Below are 15,180 nucleotides of genomic sequence, written 5' to 3' on the forward strand. Positions count from 1 at the left end.
AAAAAAACTGTATTATTATAGCAGATGTCCATGAAGCCATCCCTTAAGAAACTTAACCATGGTTTTACTATCGTAAAAGTGTAGTAACCATGTTTTTGGTGAACTGACCAAACCTAAGGTTACTATAGTCAAACCATTGTTGTTATTTAATTCTTTCACCTTTGCAAAATGCTCCAGCTCTGTGTAAAACAACTGTGTTCTCGTGTTTGGATTTTATCCTCTTTGACTGGGATCAGTGTCATATTAACATGCAATGCAGCTGCTGGATTGAATTGGTTTCTCTTACACTGACTTAATTGAAAGAGACTGCCGGAGCTGTGCAGATCTCCTGTGGATGCAAGATGTGCTGAATATGCGCATTGGACACGCTCGCTGTGTGTGTGTGTGTGTGTGTGTGTGTGTGTGTGTGTGTGTGTGTGTGTGCGAGCTCTGCTCCACTGATTGCCTTCCATTATTGAACCTATTGGAATCTGTTGCATTATTAATCCTAAGCGAGATAGCAGAGCTGGCGTTAAAAATATTCCAAGGACTACAATAAATAAGATATTCATACGTTTCTCTTCTTTCCCTCGTTCATTCATTCATTCATTTGCATTTCCCTGGCAGGCCCAGCACCTCTGGTTTATTCAATACATCTGCCGTACAGGCATCAACACACACACACATCGTGTGTGACTTGTGTATAAAGTATTGTGGAAACATAAACCACACCGCCACAAATCCCGTTAGATATTTGGACTGGAGAAATACTCCGTGCTGTCTTGAGAGCTTTGAATTTCTGTTTCAATAAACAGAGCAAATGTTTAGGATGCCAAAGTCATCAGGCTTTAAAATTGGCTGAACAATTGATCCACCGTGATGCAAAAAAGACCTGCTTTACATTCTTCCATCATGAAGTGGTTTGTTGGGAATTCTGCAATCTGAAGACATCTGGCATGTCCACAATTGAAAGCCCGAACAGCTGTTATATAATTCGAAACTGTTTTGTGAACTCCATCTTTTATTTAATGCACAAGTGCAGAATATTACCAGAGCGGAAAAACGTCGGTGTTAGAAATAACATTAGCACAAAATAACAAGTATGCTCAGAATCTTATAGACTAAATTAAAGATAAAGGATTTGCTCAATTGGATTACAAAATCTGGAGCACATTATTGCGATGCGGACCACTATGAATACATTTAAGAACATCAAAGACAACATTATGCACTGTAAGTCATGTGTCTCGGTTTACCTAAAATGTGCTTCATGTGTTAAATTAACAGGTTTTATTCAAGGTGATAATATTTTGTTTGACTGACATAACCTGAATACATTAAAATACACTAGCACGGGTCGGATAAGGTAGAAGTAGCTTTCTTCACCCCAAAATGCCATTCTGTCATCGTGTACTCGCCCTCAGATTGTTCCAAACCTGTATAAATGTCTTTGTTCTGCTGAACACACAGGAAGATTGTCAAATCTCATCCCCCATTGACTCCCATAGTATTTATTTTCCCTACTATGGCAGTAAATGGTGGGACATTCTTCCAAATTTCTTCCTGTGTGTTCAGCAAAACAATAGAAATGTATACAGGTTTGGAACAATCTAAGGGAGTTCATTTTTGGGTGAAGTATCCCTTTAAGGTGAAAACTTTATAGTAACTTTTGTTTAATTTAACCACAAACTGACCATGATTTTATTGGAGTAGCCTAACTATGGGTAAACCGTAACATTTGCAGTAAAAAGTGATAGAATTGAGAGTTTTATTTCATGTATTAACTGTTAATGTCACGTCCATAGTGCTGGAAATAATAAAATAACAATTTGGACTTAATGCCAAAACTTTTACAATAATACACCGCGCTAATATCGCGGTATAAGGGTGCGGTCAAAGCCAAATATATGCTACGTTGAAATGAATCGAGGTATTCGCATGTTGCATTACAGCTCCATTATCCATTCTGAATAAACCTCGACGTCATTGTCCAAAGGTACGTCACGACGTCCAACCGTGCACGCAACGTTTACGAGTGCAGCAGAGAGGTTAAACGCGCTCGCCGACAACAACGGCGCGCTCGCTCTATTAACAGATGTAAAGCATTTAAGCGCGATGGTGCGTACACACTCAGCCAGATGGCGCCCTCTATTAGAGGATGTATCGGTACCGTGATGCATGGGGATGTTTTTCTCCCTTTTTGTTTCTTTTTATCTGAGAAATGTTCAGCAGGTGCAAGCTCTCGAGCTACAAAGAGCTCAAAGTCGACAGCATAATTGTCAGCACCCGGGATTAAATGGCTCAAAACAGTGCAGCTAGGCTGCTCCCGCTATTTGTCTCTGCCCTAAAGTTCGTATGCGCCGGGGCGGGCTTGATGGGTTTCACGAAGCCTCCGTCCCGCTGTCTCCGACGTGTCGCAGACAGATGAGAGGCTGCTCTTTGGTTAAGCGTATGCCGGATGTTTCTGTTGTGTTTAAAGCCCAGGACGAAGTTAATGAGGTGTCAGGTGCGGTATTTGCGAGCCATCCGAGAGACTCGGAACATGATGGGAACGGTTGAGTTCACCTTCAGGGGCATAAAACCCATTGACTTTCTACTTTGTCTCGCAGGGCCGCGGAATAGAGATCGCGCTCGTACAAAAACATTTCACGGCGAGCAGATGCGCGAAGTTGCGTCGCCTAGAAATTTACGATTGCGTGCCGGTGGCTTTTAAGCCGAAGATACCCGAGCATTGATATTTATGATGCTTTTGTCTCTCACGTAAACGTTTTTTTGAGGAAACTACTGGTTATAAAAGTCATGACGGGTGTTTTGTTGTGGGATGAATTTGAGCGAAAATAGCAATGCATGACTGTCAAGGTTGGCTTATTTTATTAATGTTATAGGAAAACCTTTCTTGTACGTAGCATATGAGGATGAGATGTATATTTCTTCTATTATTTTTATAAAAAATATATATGAAACACGTTTATTAATATTTGATCTAAGCATCAGTAATGTTGTCAGTGGGCAGTGACCGTGTTGAGTGACCTCGGCGTGCTGAGAATTTCAAGTTGCAAATATTTTCCTGCCAAACTTGTTGCCAGGACACTTATCAGAAAAATAGTTGATATTTAATTGCGTTGACAAGTGTTTCATTTTTTTATGTATTTATGGACGGCGGTCAAGAGTGGAGACATCAGATGGCCCGTGTATTTGAACAGGATTTCTAAACCTGACAGAATCTATTTACATTGCATTACAACGTAGCCAACCTCTTTATAGATTCAGGCGTAAATAACCATACGTTTAAAACAAAATATGGATGTGATGGTAGTCAGCTGTTGTGATTGGTTTGACTACGCCTAACCAATACGGTTCCACTGTTCCTGTGTATAATTTGCATAATAAATCCTTTTGGTACATATGGTAAGCCGTTCCTCACTTTAGTCACCATCGGGTGCAAATCAGCAAGACGCATGAGGGCAGATTGCAGTAATGTAAATGCAATTACCCTTCCCTAACATGAAATAACAGCGTTTGCACGGTAGTGTACATCTCACAGCGCTCAACATACTAACAGGGGTGGCAGATCAAATATTTGTTTATTAACAGATGGATTTATTCTGGACTTTTGAATTGGATGCCAAAATCGACTCCGTCTGGAACAAATTACTGTTATATGGACCAAACGCAACCACAAAGGGAAGGTTGATGAAGTGTGTACTTCGGATCTACACTAAGAATTGTCTATTGAATCTCTTGACCTGTGAATTAGGTGCCATATGCCAGTACGAGCGACTAGAGAAAAACAGTTTACACTGTGAAGTATCACATGTATCTTTGTTTTTATGTTAATGCAAATTTGTCTAACCATAACCTGATGAAGAAAATGTTAATGTTTGTCCCTCAAAAACGTTGTGCACATTAGCACTGCTATTACTTGGAATGGGGAAATGCAACGCTTAATATGGCCGCTCTAGCAAAAGAAGTCCCGCCTTCCAGTAAAAAGAGCCAATCGTCAATCGATAAAGACAGCTCGTGAGGCCCTTCCCAACCTTGGCACAGTAGCTGAAGCGACCTTGAAAAAGGTATTTTTTAGCCTAATTTAATCTTAGGAAACAAAAGTTATGCTACAGTTGATATCAGGTTTAGTTGTAGGTTGGAAATATGCCATTTAATTGGGATTTTTGCCACACTTGCCCTCATTCAAGTGGATGGACTTTGTCTTTTTGTGACTGAAATGGTGCTGTTGAAATGGTGTCCGCTGAGTGGCATGACTTCCATGGTTATATTTGTACATAAAGTTAATTTAATACCAAATATTAACATAAAATGATCTAATTATTACTTACACTAGCGTTCAAAGGTTTAGGCTCACTTATTCGCATATCAATAATTATTCTACATAACATTAAAGAATAATCTCCAAAGCAGCTACTTTTTAGGACATAAAAAAGATGTATTGTAACTGTTGACAAGGACAGTTTTTATCAGTTAAATATTTTCAAAACCCACAGACAAACAGAATGGTGACAAATATAATGAATTGTAAAAAAGATTAAATAATAAATAATAGAGATCACTGTAAAACTTTGCTGTAGTTTTGCAGCAGATTTGCGAGTAACTTACTGTAGATTTGATTACTACTTAATATTTTCTTATTAGTACTGTTTTTAATTTGAGTTCAACTTTACTTTAATCAAAATTAAAACCCTTTGACTTTTGAGATTCGAAATGAAAAAGAAGAGACTGGTCTCATTACTGGCATTAGCACAGCAACACTGCAAAAAACGACATTCTTCCTAAGCGTTTTTGTTTTGTTTTCTAGTGAAAATATTAAAAACTTCTTTAAATTACGATACATTTACATAACAAGAAAAGTGACCAAGGATATTAAGTCTTGTTTTATTAAAGAAAATATTAGAACTATATTAAATTAAACTTACAGTAAGTTACTGGCAAACCTGCTGCAAAACTACAGCAAAGTTTTACAGGGATGTTAGATTATCACCCGACAGCGCTGAAAAATGTCGTGTTTAGAATTATGTCATGAAAAATGTCTCAAACATGTATTTTAGCATCTTGAGTGTAGTTATCGTTTGGATTGGCCTTTTTATTAGCCAACTTCTTGAGGTCTCACCTTAAAGTGCTTTTAAAACTGAAATAGTTTCCAGCTATTATTGGCTGCTTTTCTTCATTATTCTGTCATCTATTTTAAAAACATTTTACATTTTGATAAAATGTTAGTTTGGTAATGAAAGAAACGAATGTTTGCTTATTTTAATTATAAAAATATGTTTGCGTAATTGTATTTTTTATTTAGAAAACAAATTTAAGACATCCAAGCATACGCCTTCAGGTTTGATATGACAAGTGGGTGAATAAACGATGACAGAATTTTCATTTTTGGGTGAACTATCCCTTTAAGCACTACACTGTGAGGATCATTTTTGTTTATAAATCTTTATTCGTGCCTTTTTTAGGCTTAACTTTAGAACTGTAAGGCTCTATTGTTTCATATATCATTTGTCTTGCTGTATCATCTCTCTTTTCATGCCTTCGAAAATCTCCATATTTCTCAACCAGAACATGATCTGAGTTTTCAAGCCCTTCTAACCTTCCGGCGGGCTGAATCCACCGTCAGCATTCGGCTTTTCCAACCAACACATCACGATGATAGATTCACAACATTACAACAGCACGCAGCTGCGGCCCGGCGCGCACGTGTGGTCGGTTCGGCTCAGGCTCCTGTCGGACATCCCCGAACGCGCCCAGTCTCCTGAGCGCCGGGAAGAATAGAGCGGAGGCGCCATCTAATTTATCAATGTGGCGTGTGGGAAGCAAACAATCGCGAAAAAGCTTAGGAACGTGAACTAGCACAAACGAGACTAAACGGCTCCCTTCGGCCCACCTGAATTCCCCCAGGTTGCAGCGGTGGGCGGCTTGAATACAGTATTGGGAACCTTTAGTCAACATTAACCCGGTTCACATTTTGTCATGCTGTAAGCGAAGCCGGTCGGTCGAATGCTTTGAATCTATCCGCTCGGTCATATTCCTATAAGGAGTCTTCTAAAGGGTCTTTTTCACTGGATTGTAATTGAGGCATGCTGGGGGTTTCCATGACAACCATCCTCTGTCCAGCATTGTTCACGGGTACAGATTGAGATGGTTTCCAATGGGAACGGATTTTCAGCACGTCAAGCAGTGTGAGAACCAAAAGCATACCTGTTGACCTGTCATTTTAAAATAACTCTTTAAAGATGAACAAATTATGAGATTAGAATCAAATCTGGTCTATGAAATTGTAGACTTTATAAAGATTTTTTTAAAGATGGTATTAATGTATGATGTGCTGTCTGTGTTTGTGTGCAGGTCTCAGCTCACCTCCTGCCAACATCACCACATCAGCGGTCCCCAGCATCGTCACTCCAATCGTCAATGGCTTTACCAGTATTCCTCACCAGCCCAACGGACACCCTGCAGTAGAGGCCGTTTACACCAACGGCCTGGCCCCTTACTCCACCCAAAGCCCCACGGCTGCAGACACCCTACAACAGGCCTTTACCGGAGTGCAACAATATACAGGTTAACAAATGTTAGCAAATTCATAAGAAATGGATAAACGATTATTAAAATATACAATATAAAAATATGCATTTGCACAACCCTGGACCATATTTTACAGAATGTTTGATTTTTCTGGAATGTGCCGTTTACTAAAAACGGATGGTTGACTTTGACCAATAACGCGTCAGTTTGTTGATTTTTTTCGCTGGGAAGTGTTGTGTCTGTAATGAGTCGAGTAGCCTTGTTCAATGCTGTACCACATAAATCCAGCCTGTCCGCTCACACAGATTTCTCTTTGTACCTACAGCCATCTACCCAGCGACCACACTGACCCCTATTGGCCACAGTTTGCCACAACCACAGCAAGTCATCCAACAGCAGCAGCAGAGAGAAGGTGAGGGTGAGAGATGTTTTTGTTTTTTTATTTGGTTTCATTAAAATCAAGGCTACGTTTATGAGAAGGAATGGATGTAATATGTTATTGCTATAGAAATGACAAAATCCTCAATACAGCTTGTTTAAAATATACTAAATACTTTATTAATACTAAGTAAAATACTAAATACTATATGGATACTTTATAAAATACTTTTATAGAATATTACATTTTTATAAAGTATTTTTAAAACATTAAATTTTACATATCGGCTGTTTAAAAAAGACATTTGTTGCTTGGGTTTTGATTACATATGACAGTAGTAGGTCACACTTTCAACCAGTGACAAGCCGTTGCATGTGGAAAATATGTGAAAAAAATGTGTAAGAAAAGTTCAAATCTTGTTTTTCATGCATTAAGAGCAATTAAAGCACAGGGGAATAATCATGCAATGGTTAAATAAATATATATATATATGCAGTATATAAACTGTACACAGCAAAATCGCCAGTGTTAAAAATGTCAAATTAACTCTCACAGTGTATATATAATCCACACTATGAGAGTGTTAATTTGACCTTTTTTAACACTGGCGATTTTGCTGTGTCTATATGAATTTACACATATTTAACAAATAAATAAATAAATAAAGTTTTTTTTATCATAATAATGACTCCACCCAGTCTACCATTGGTTGGACAAACAGAAAGTCCCACGCCAAACTTATGCCATTGGTTGAACTTGCGTTGCTGTGCCGGGCAAGTCTAAAACAAACAAAACAAAGTATTTAATGCACAACGAAATATTTAAATTTTTACATTCAAAATAAAATTTCAAATGGCTTTTAATGAAAAGTACCGCAGGAATAACACAAATAACACACTTCACCTTTAATATTATGATCAAATGAAAATCTATCAACATTGCAAGCACTGTATTTAGAAATGCTTGAAGGTTGTTTTATTCGTTGGTGTTTATGTGTCTGTTTTGTCTTTCAAAGTCAAAAGTCTTTAATAATGAATCTATAGTGAGTAACATCATCGTTTACGTTGTGTTTCAGGACCAGAGGGCTGCAACCTCTTCATTTACCATCTACCGCAGGAATTTGGCGATAATGAGCTCATGCAGATGTTTCTTCCATTTGGTACAGTCATCTCCTCCAAGGTTTTCATGGACAGAGCCACCAACCAGAGCAAATGTTTCGGTAAGGCTGCACTTCCGTTATGGATCACATGTAAAAGACAAAAAAATTATGACGATTAATAACGCGGCCAATTCCAAAGCATCCAGTCTACATCCATTCTTCCAACACAAGGTCCATTCAGATTCCCCGTGCTGTATTGAGTGTCAAGCCACAAACCCGAGCACTTTTAAAAGCCCCCGAGTCCGAACCCGAAGCCTTAAGTGAAGCAAAAAGGCCCATTATGGATCAACATCTGTTCTCGCTCCAGGGGGAGACATTTCCCAAGCCACAATTAATAGCAGCTCCTGTCTCCTGAGGGAACTTAATAAGATATAAATTTGTGAAGTAGGACCTATTTGCACTATTGACTCATACACTATGCATTTACTGCATAATGTCAGGTCTGGCTAACAGACGCCCGCTGAAGTAATTAATCTGCGCTGAGGTCAGGGGAAGGGATGGACCTGTGGGACTCGGCTGTGAGCACTGACATACATAGATTCTCTATTAAGCGGCGTAGTGGTTTCTCCCCACGTCACCTCCACACAGATACAAGTGTGAAAATGGGGCAGCTGCGGGCACAGTTAGGCACCTAGGCTTGTGCTCCCAGGTGGCCGATGACCAAAGAAAGCGCATGCGGTTCCCAGCTGGTTCCTGACACTCGTAATGCCAGGAAAAGTGCATCCAGTTGCCGGATCTACACTTCAGGGCAGCGTTTTTGGTCAGTGACTTTTAGAAGGTGATGGGTTTGAACAGGAAGCTGGGGGTGTCGCGTGCTGTGGGTGGCCCCGTTTCGGTGTCCTATGGGGCGATTTGTCCCTGTTCTATACTGCCGGTGGCTTATATATGCTCATAACGTATGAATTCCACACAGTCGCACTTGTAGTGATTTCGCTTTTTTGACAGATGTTCGTGTAGCTTAAACGGTGCTAACAATGTCAAGGTCATTGGTTTGATTCCCAGGAAGCACATGGACTAAATAATATATACTAATAAAACACATTGTGAGTTGCATAAATATAATTTTTATAAATAATGCTATGTAGAATTCTAATATGATTTATATTACTTTTAATATATTTTATATCATATGTTTTTATTTGGTTTTCATAATTATATTTTTACTACAGTAAGCTGCTTTGCAACAATGCAAAATTGTGAAAAGCAATATATAAATATAAATTAAATTAATTACTTATTAACAAACAAACCGTTCCTATGGTGTGACAGCAAAAAAATTGAAAAAAACTGTCAATTTTATATTCTTTTAAATTATTAATATTTTTTTATTCATTTATATTTATTCGATTATTCGATTTATATTCATTGTTATTTTTATCTACGTTTTTGTTGTCACACCAGGACGCATGTGAGGTTTATTTGTTTATAACTATCCAAATAATAAATTATCAATATTTGCAAAAAATAGTTACTTTTGTCTTCACACTCTTTAGAAATTGTAAGCAGCAACACAATAAACTTTACTTTTGTACAACTGAATAAAATAAATTTTAAAATGGACCTGAATAGCCTCAACCGTGTCTGTAACGTTCTTCTGGTTCCTCGCAGGTTTCGTGAGCTTCGACAACCCAGCGAGCGCGCAGGCTGCGATCCAGGCCATGAACGGCTTTCAGATCGGCATGAAGAGATTGAAAGTTCAGTTGAAGAGACCGAAGGACGCGAGCCGCCCATACTGACAGGGCCCGACCTACACAGACTCCCAGCAACAGCACAGGTACAGTTTCTTGGTGCCAGTAATGATTTACATTGCAAATGCATGCTATGATAATGGAGCTGTAGGTCTTTCACATTTAATGATTTATTAGGTAGAATTGCAAAAGGATCTTAAATAAAATGCAAAGGAATGCTGTTGACTAACAATGAACAAAATGATGCTGCTGTGAGTTATATCATTGTTTTCTTTCATAGGATTTGAAGAGTGAAATCTGGAAAGGAATTTAACTTTTTCTTTAAAAACAAACAACGAACAGATTTTTTTGAAGACATATCAGCATTTATTTTACTGAGAAGTTCAGTACGGAGGAGATTTGCGGGCGAACAGGCACCCGTGGACTAAAAAAACCACAGTCGGCACAGCGCACGAACGGCGAGGAAGATTTCTCGAAAGACGGAGAACTCGACACGTCCTCTCTCGCTGAGCCTCGAACCGTTAGTCAAGAAACAAACGAAAAGAAAACCGAGCGAGAACAACTTTGATTTCTATCTACATATTACACACGCATACGTTATTTAAAGGAAGAGGCGCGTACGGCTTTTATCACACTGGACAAATGAGGGTTAAACTTGAAGACCAAGGAAAAATGCAGTGGAACAAAAGCTCTTCTTTCCCACTAGTGGACTTTCTCTCTGTCTTTTTTCCTCTTTCCTTTCTTCTGTCATCGTGTCTTTCAGCAAACGAAGGACTTTCTGTGGTCACCGAGGTTTCTGTACCCTCGGTGAAACGCTTTCACCCCCCAAGGGACCAAAGGACCAAACATTTTTATTCCTCAACAGAAATATATGGTATTATTATTATTATTATTATTATTATCTACTAATACTACAAACTACTACTAACAATGTAAGTTTAAAGAAAAAAAGCATAAAATATTCGCTTCAGGTCGGAGGAAAGGGATTTTGAGTTCTTTTCCTTTTACATTTATAGCTACTGGGTTTCAGAATATTTAAAGAAAATAGACAAAAAAAAGAAGAAAAAAAGATTTTAAAAGCTATACTATTTTAGTGGAGTAGAATATGTGGATTGGAGAGTGTTAGGAGCATGTTCAGCCATTTTTTCATCCATTAAAAATAAAGGGGATGCCAGGGTGGGGCGGGTGGGGGTTTTAACTGTCCATCCTTAATTTTTACTCCGAGGTTGCTCAGATATCAGAAATAGGCCCACATTCCACACAAACAAATGCTGAATAAAACTATACGTATATATGCATGTGCAAAAGTATTGCTGGTTCAGCAAAAACTCGGGTAGGTATTCAGTACGCATAAGCTAATGCATTTATCTGAGGAAAGCCTCACTTATCAAGTACCGGTGGCTTAGGTGCAAACTAATATAACAGCTGTAGCCAATGCACAGGTTAAAAAAGAACAAAAATCACTGGTAATGTTTGTTTTTTGACAGGATGGGAAATATTTACTGATATTTATTATTTTTAACGCTTTAATGCTCTTAGTGCCCTCAATCGGATCTAAAGAGTATTACAGTTGTTCATTTTATTTTTGAGCACCATCGCCCATTTCTACCATACAAGTGAACATCAGAGCTTTTCTTATCATTCATTTCAGAAAACATCTTTCAACGTACTCGACTTACATCGCATCTAAACGCAGCAATCTACTATGAACATGCCGGTTGGTGCCAAATGCTCGATATCAACTGATAAAGCACATTGCTAAATAGACCAAGCAGTTATAGATGCCAAGCCTTAAACCTTGATAAGGTTATTTACAGCCCACAAAAACGCCCCGATGTAGTGGCTTACAAGGAACTCTACAGAAGGGCCAAAACGTCTGAAGCACATCACAATTTTACAGGGACCATCTTGCAAAATAATTATAACGATTTTAAGTTTGCCTCAGAAACATGCACAACCAATGACAAATTGACGTTTTTCTCACTTATTTCGCTAATAAATTATTTTAAGGTAAAATGCCGTGGAATGATCGTAACTTCCCCTCGACTCGAATGTACGTCAAAGAACGTGGAATCCACAAATGACTTATATTTCTAAGAATACGCATCTCAGGCTGGTATGGATTAGCAAGACGCTAACTGTCTTCGAAAGCCTAATGAGCAGACTGTTTAACAGCTTACCAACAGCTTGCAAATAGCAGCCATGGGGGTTTACATTTGGAGCAAACTGATCCATCAATAAAAAAGCCACTGAGTCTGACATTATGGTGTACTTAACCACAGCTGTTGGTTTTCTCACAGACAAGCCACAAATATAGCGGAATGCTAACGCGAGCGAGGCTGACGGGAATCTTAACTATAAACAGTATCAGGGGTGTCAAAAGTACTGAGGAATTATACTTGAGTTGAAGTTTGGGCACTGCGCCACGTTTTATGCAACTGAAATTCAAAGAAGCTAGCTAAAACAAGTAAAAAAAGTTGTATTTTATTGAACTTGTAAGAAGTAACTGTTGCAACCCATTTTCTGTGACTTTGAAAGACTCTTTGACACACCAGGTAACATTAATCTAAAATCAAAGCCTACCTTAAAGTATGTTAAAGTCAGTGTGAACCCAGAAATTATGCTTGATTGAAACTTTTTTTTGTCAAATATGGTTAAATTGTTCGCCACAAAACATATTTAAGAGATTTGAAAACGTTTTTACATTTCGTTAAAAGCGTAATTAGCAGTAAAAAGTAAACAAGTTTCATCAAAACTTTTCGTGACTTTGAAAGAAGACCGATTTCAATATCATGATGTATTTCTGAGTGAAACTAAATATTGAACAAGACTTTTTTAATTGAATCTGGTTGCATTGTTCACCGCAAAACTACTAATGTGCGCTAACAAAGTAAATAGTCCATTTTAGTTTCATGTGGATTTTGACATTTGAACATAGTTTATAGTTTTATGTTCACTGTCGTGTTCGGCTTCATTCACGCTTACGTTTGACCTTGAAATGGATTTCATTGGCTGTTTTAAAATGAAGTCAAATTTGAAGTGTCTGATTTGGTTTGTTAGCTCAGTTAGCCAGTCAAAATAAAGTCTATTTCTTAACAATGATTTACATAACAATGGCAAGTTAAATATCTCCGCTGTCCTTCGGAAACCTCGGATGTCCAAATTCGCTGTTTTTCAGGAAATGGAAAAACACAGTACTTTTTAAATGATTAAATACTGTGTTGTTGAAAAGTTGACAAGCACTTTTTAATACTTTCTATTGGCTAGGTATTTGCAAATCCCGGTGACACACTTAAACGATGACTAATAATATTGATTTATGGAGATATGGAGATACGTGGTTTCAGAAGGACATCAGCGATATGTACTTTGATGGTCTAAATTAAGTTTAGACCATCAAAGGAAGTATGATTTTTACTTCCTTCCTCCGGAGAAGGAAGTATGATTTTTTTCTATTAGAAATGCTATTGAGAATACGCACCAGTATTTTAGTAGTACATCAAAGTAAAAATGAATTATCTCAGTAATTTACACCCCTGATCGAAATACTGTAGGAGGAGCGGTGAGGTAACATGCACAGCGTTCCTGGTTCAGGTTTAAAGGTTTATTCCTATGCATTTCTCATTCGAGTTTTTCGAAATGTTGCGTTTGCACCCATGCTGTCGCTACGCTACGCTTGTCGTTCGCCAACTTCTCGATAACGCACTGCCTTCGTAGATATGCCAAAACTAGTATACGACACAGAAACACATAAAAATAGAGTTCTCGCAGAATTCACAGATAAACAGAGCTCTAGACTCTAGCTGGGACAGAAAAGCACATATTTTGACCTCGTTTGATTTCCACTGTGGGTATTTGACCTGTTTGTCTTACCTAAAAATATATCTGTATGTTAAATGTTTAATCTCGCTGGTGTCAACAGGTTTTGTCGAGAAACATTAACGTCGACGAGCGGCATTTTTTCGCCCTCAGGTCGCGCTGAAATGGATCGCCGTCGATTCGCAGGTTATATTGGCCTTTTCTGGAGAACCCTCTCCATTTCATTTCTTCCCCTCTCCTGTCCTGTGGTGGCATATCAGAAGGCTGTGACATACAGACATGCAGCCTTCGGGCGTCCGCGGTCTAATAACCTCACGTTGCGGGGCCTTCTTCGAGAATCTCTCCATGCCAGATGTGAATTATTAAAATCAAATTAAGTTTGGCCTGCATGTAAAAGCAAGTGTAATGCAAATTAAAAACGGCAACTAGTGCCTGAAGTTTAATAAGTTTGAAGGATGATATCATTACAGAAAAAAGAAGATTGGAAAGGCATGTCAAATGAAAAACGTGGCTAGATTTGTGAGAAAAAAAATAAGGTGACATGTCGACGTTACAAATTGCATTTACACAAGAAACCAAGGTATTGCACTACAGGTACTTCTGAAGAAACTACACCACCAGCATTTCATACCTGTGTTCCGACCATTTATTCATTTATTCTATTCAAAGCATTTCTATTTAGTTTTTTTAAATCTTCATGCTGAACTTTGATCTATGAGCATGCTCATCGGGGGGAAGCTTTGGGGGTTTAAAGTCTTATAAAGGTACTCATATTAACAATATGATTCTTTAACTATGGTTTGTATGCTAAGGAAAGTAGCTTATTATAGAAATGAAATCTGTATATTAGGGAGCAGCCGCACAGGAACATTTCTCAGATTCTATGGGGGTGTTGTCGGTGGGCGGGCGGGGAGGGTTGGGTTTTCGCTTTATAAAGATCATGTTAAAGTTCTGGTTTTCTCAGCACAAAGCGTAAGGAAATATATATCGAGATTATTGATTTTTGCTGTGTGAAATGCGCAGTGGGAGAGCCAGGCACTCACTGCGCCGATCTTAAAGCCTGGATGAGACAATGCTGTTTACAGTTGATTTTGGTTTCTTGTTAATGTTTGTTTTCTTTTGATATTTTCCAAGAGTGCACCTTGTGATCGATGCGCCATCGATCCTCGCGATACGATTGGTGCTGCACGAACAGAAACGGACAGTGCTTTGTTTTTCTTTCTTTCTTTTTAGAGACAGAGAAGATATATCTGAGATAATTGCCTGAAAAACCAAACATCCTGTTGACATTTCTCGAATACTTGCTGCTTACATTGTTTTACTGTTATACCTACTCAACCAATTAATTTATTAACATTAATTTATTTTATTTATTTATGACTACAATCTGTTTATGAATCGCCTATTTATTGGTTATGTTTCGAAAAATGTATGCATCGAAAAGAAATGCTTAATGGGCTTCTCTCTTTCTCTCTCTTTTTTTCAATTTTACAATAAAATTTTAAATTTAATATGCAGTGTATTTGCCCTGGTCCTTACACCAACATACTTTGTTTAACCTCTTAAACTTTGCCACCCCGCAAATCCACAGGTGGGACCAGTATTGAGACAAACTAGAAATGGTA

General features: G+C 38.2%; 1 protein-coding gene across 4 annotated transcripts in view; it reads left to right on the forward strand.

Annotated features, from left to right (window-relative positions):
• The window catches only part of celf5a (cugbp, Elav-like family member 5a), a 173,623-nt gene extending 158,538 nt beyond the window's left edge, over nt 1-15,085 (forward strand). Inside the window, exons 8-12 of one of the 4 annotated variants that reach the window (XM_057325900.1) lie at nt 6,334-6,546; nt 6,836-6,928; nt 7,965-8,108; nt 9,657-9,822; nt 10,017-15,085. In XM_057325900.1, the coding sequence (XP_057181883.1) occupies nt 6,334-6,546; nt 6,836-6,928; nt 7,965-8,108; nt 9,657-9,784 (578 nt within the window). In that variant the 3' untranslated portion in view covers nt 9,785-9,822; nt 10,017-15,085. The remainder of the gene's footprint in view (nt 1-6,333; nt 6,547-6,835; nt 6,929-7,964; nt 8,109-9,656; nt 9,823-10,016) is intronic. The other 3 variants (XM_057325898.1, XM_057325901.1, XM_057325899.1) reach the window with 3 other exon arrangements.
• Nucleotides 15,086-15,180: the final 95 nt, after the last annotated feature.

Source organism: Triplophysa rosa, linkage group LG25 (assembly GCF_024868665.1).
Source record: "Triplophysa rosa linkage group LG25, Trosa_1v2, whole genome shotgun sequence".
In the NCBI taxonomy this organism is placed as follows: domain Eukaryota; kingdom Metazoa; phylum Chordata; class Actinopteri; order Cypriniformes; family Nemacheilidae; genus Triplophysa; species Triplophysa rosa.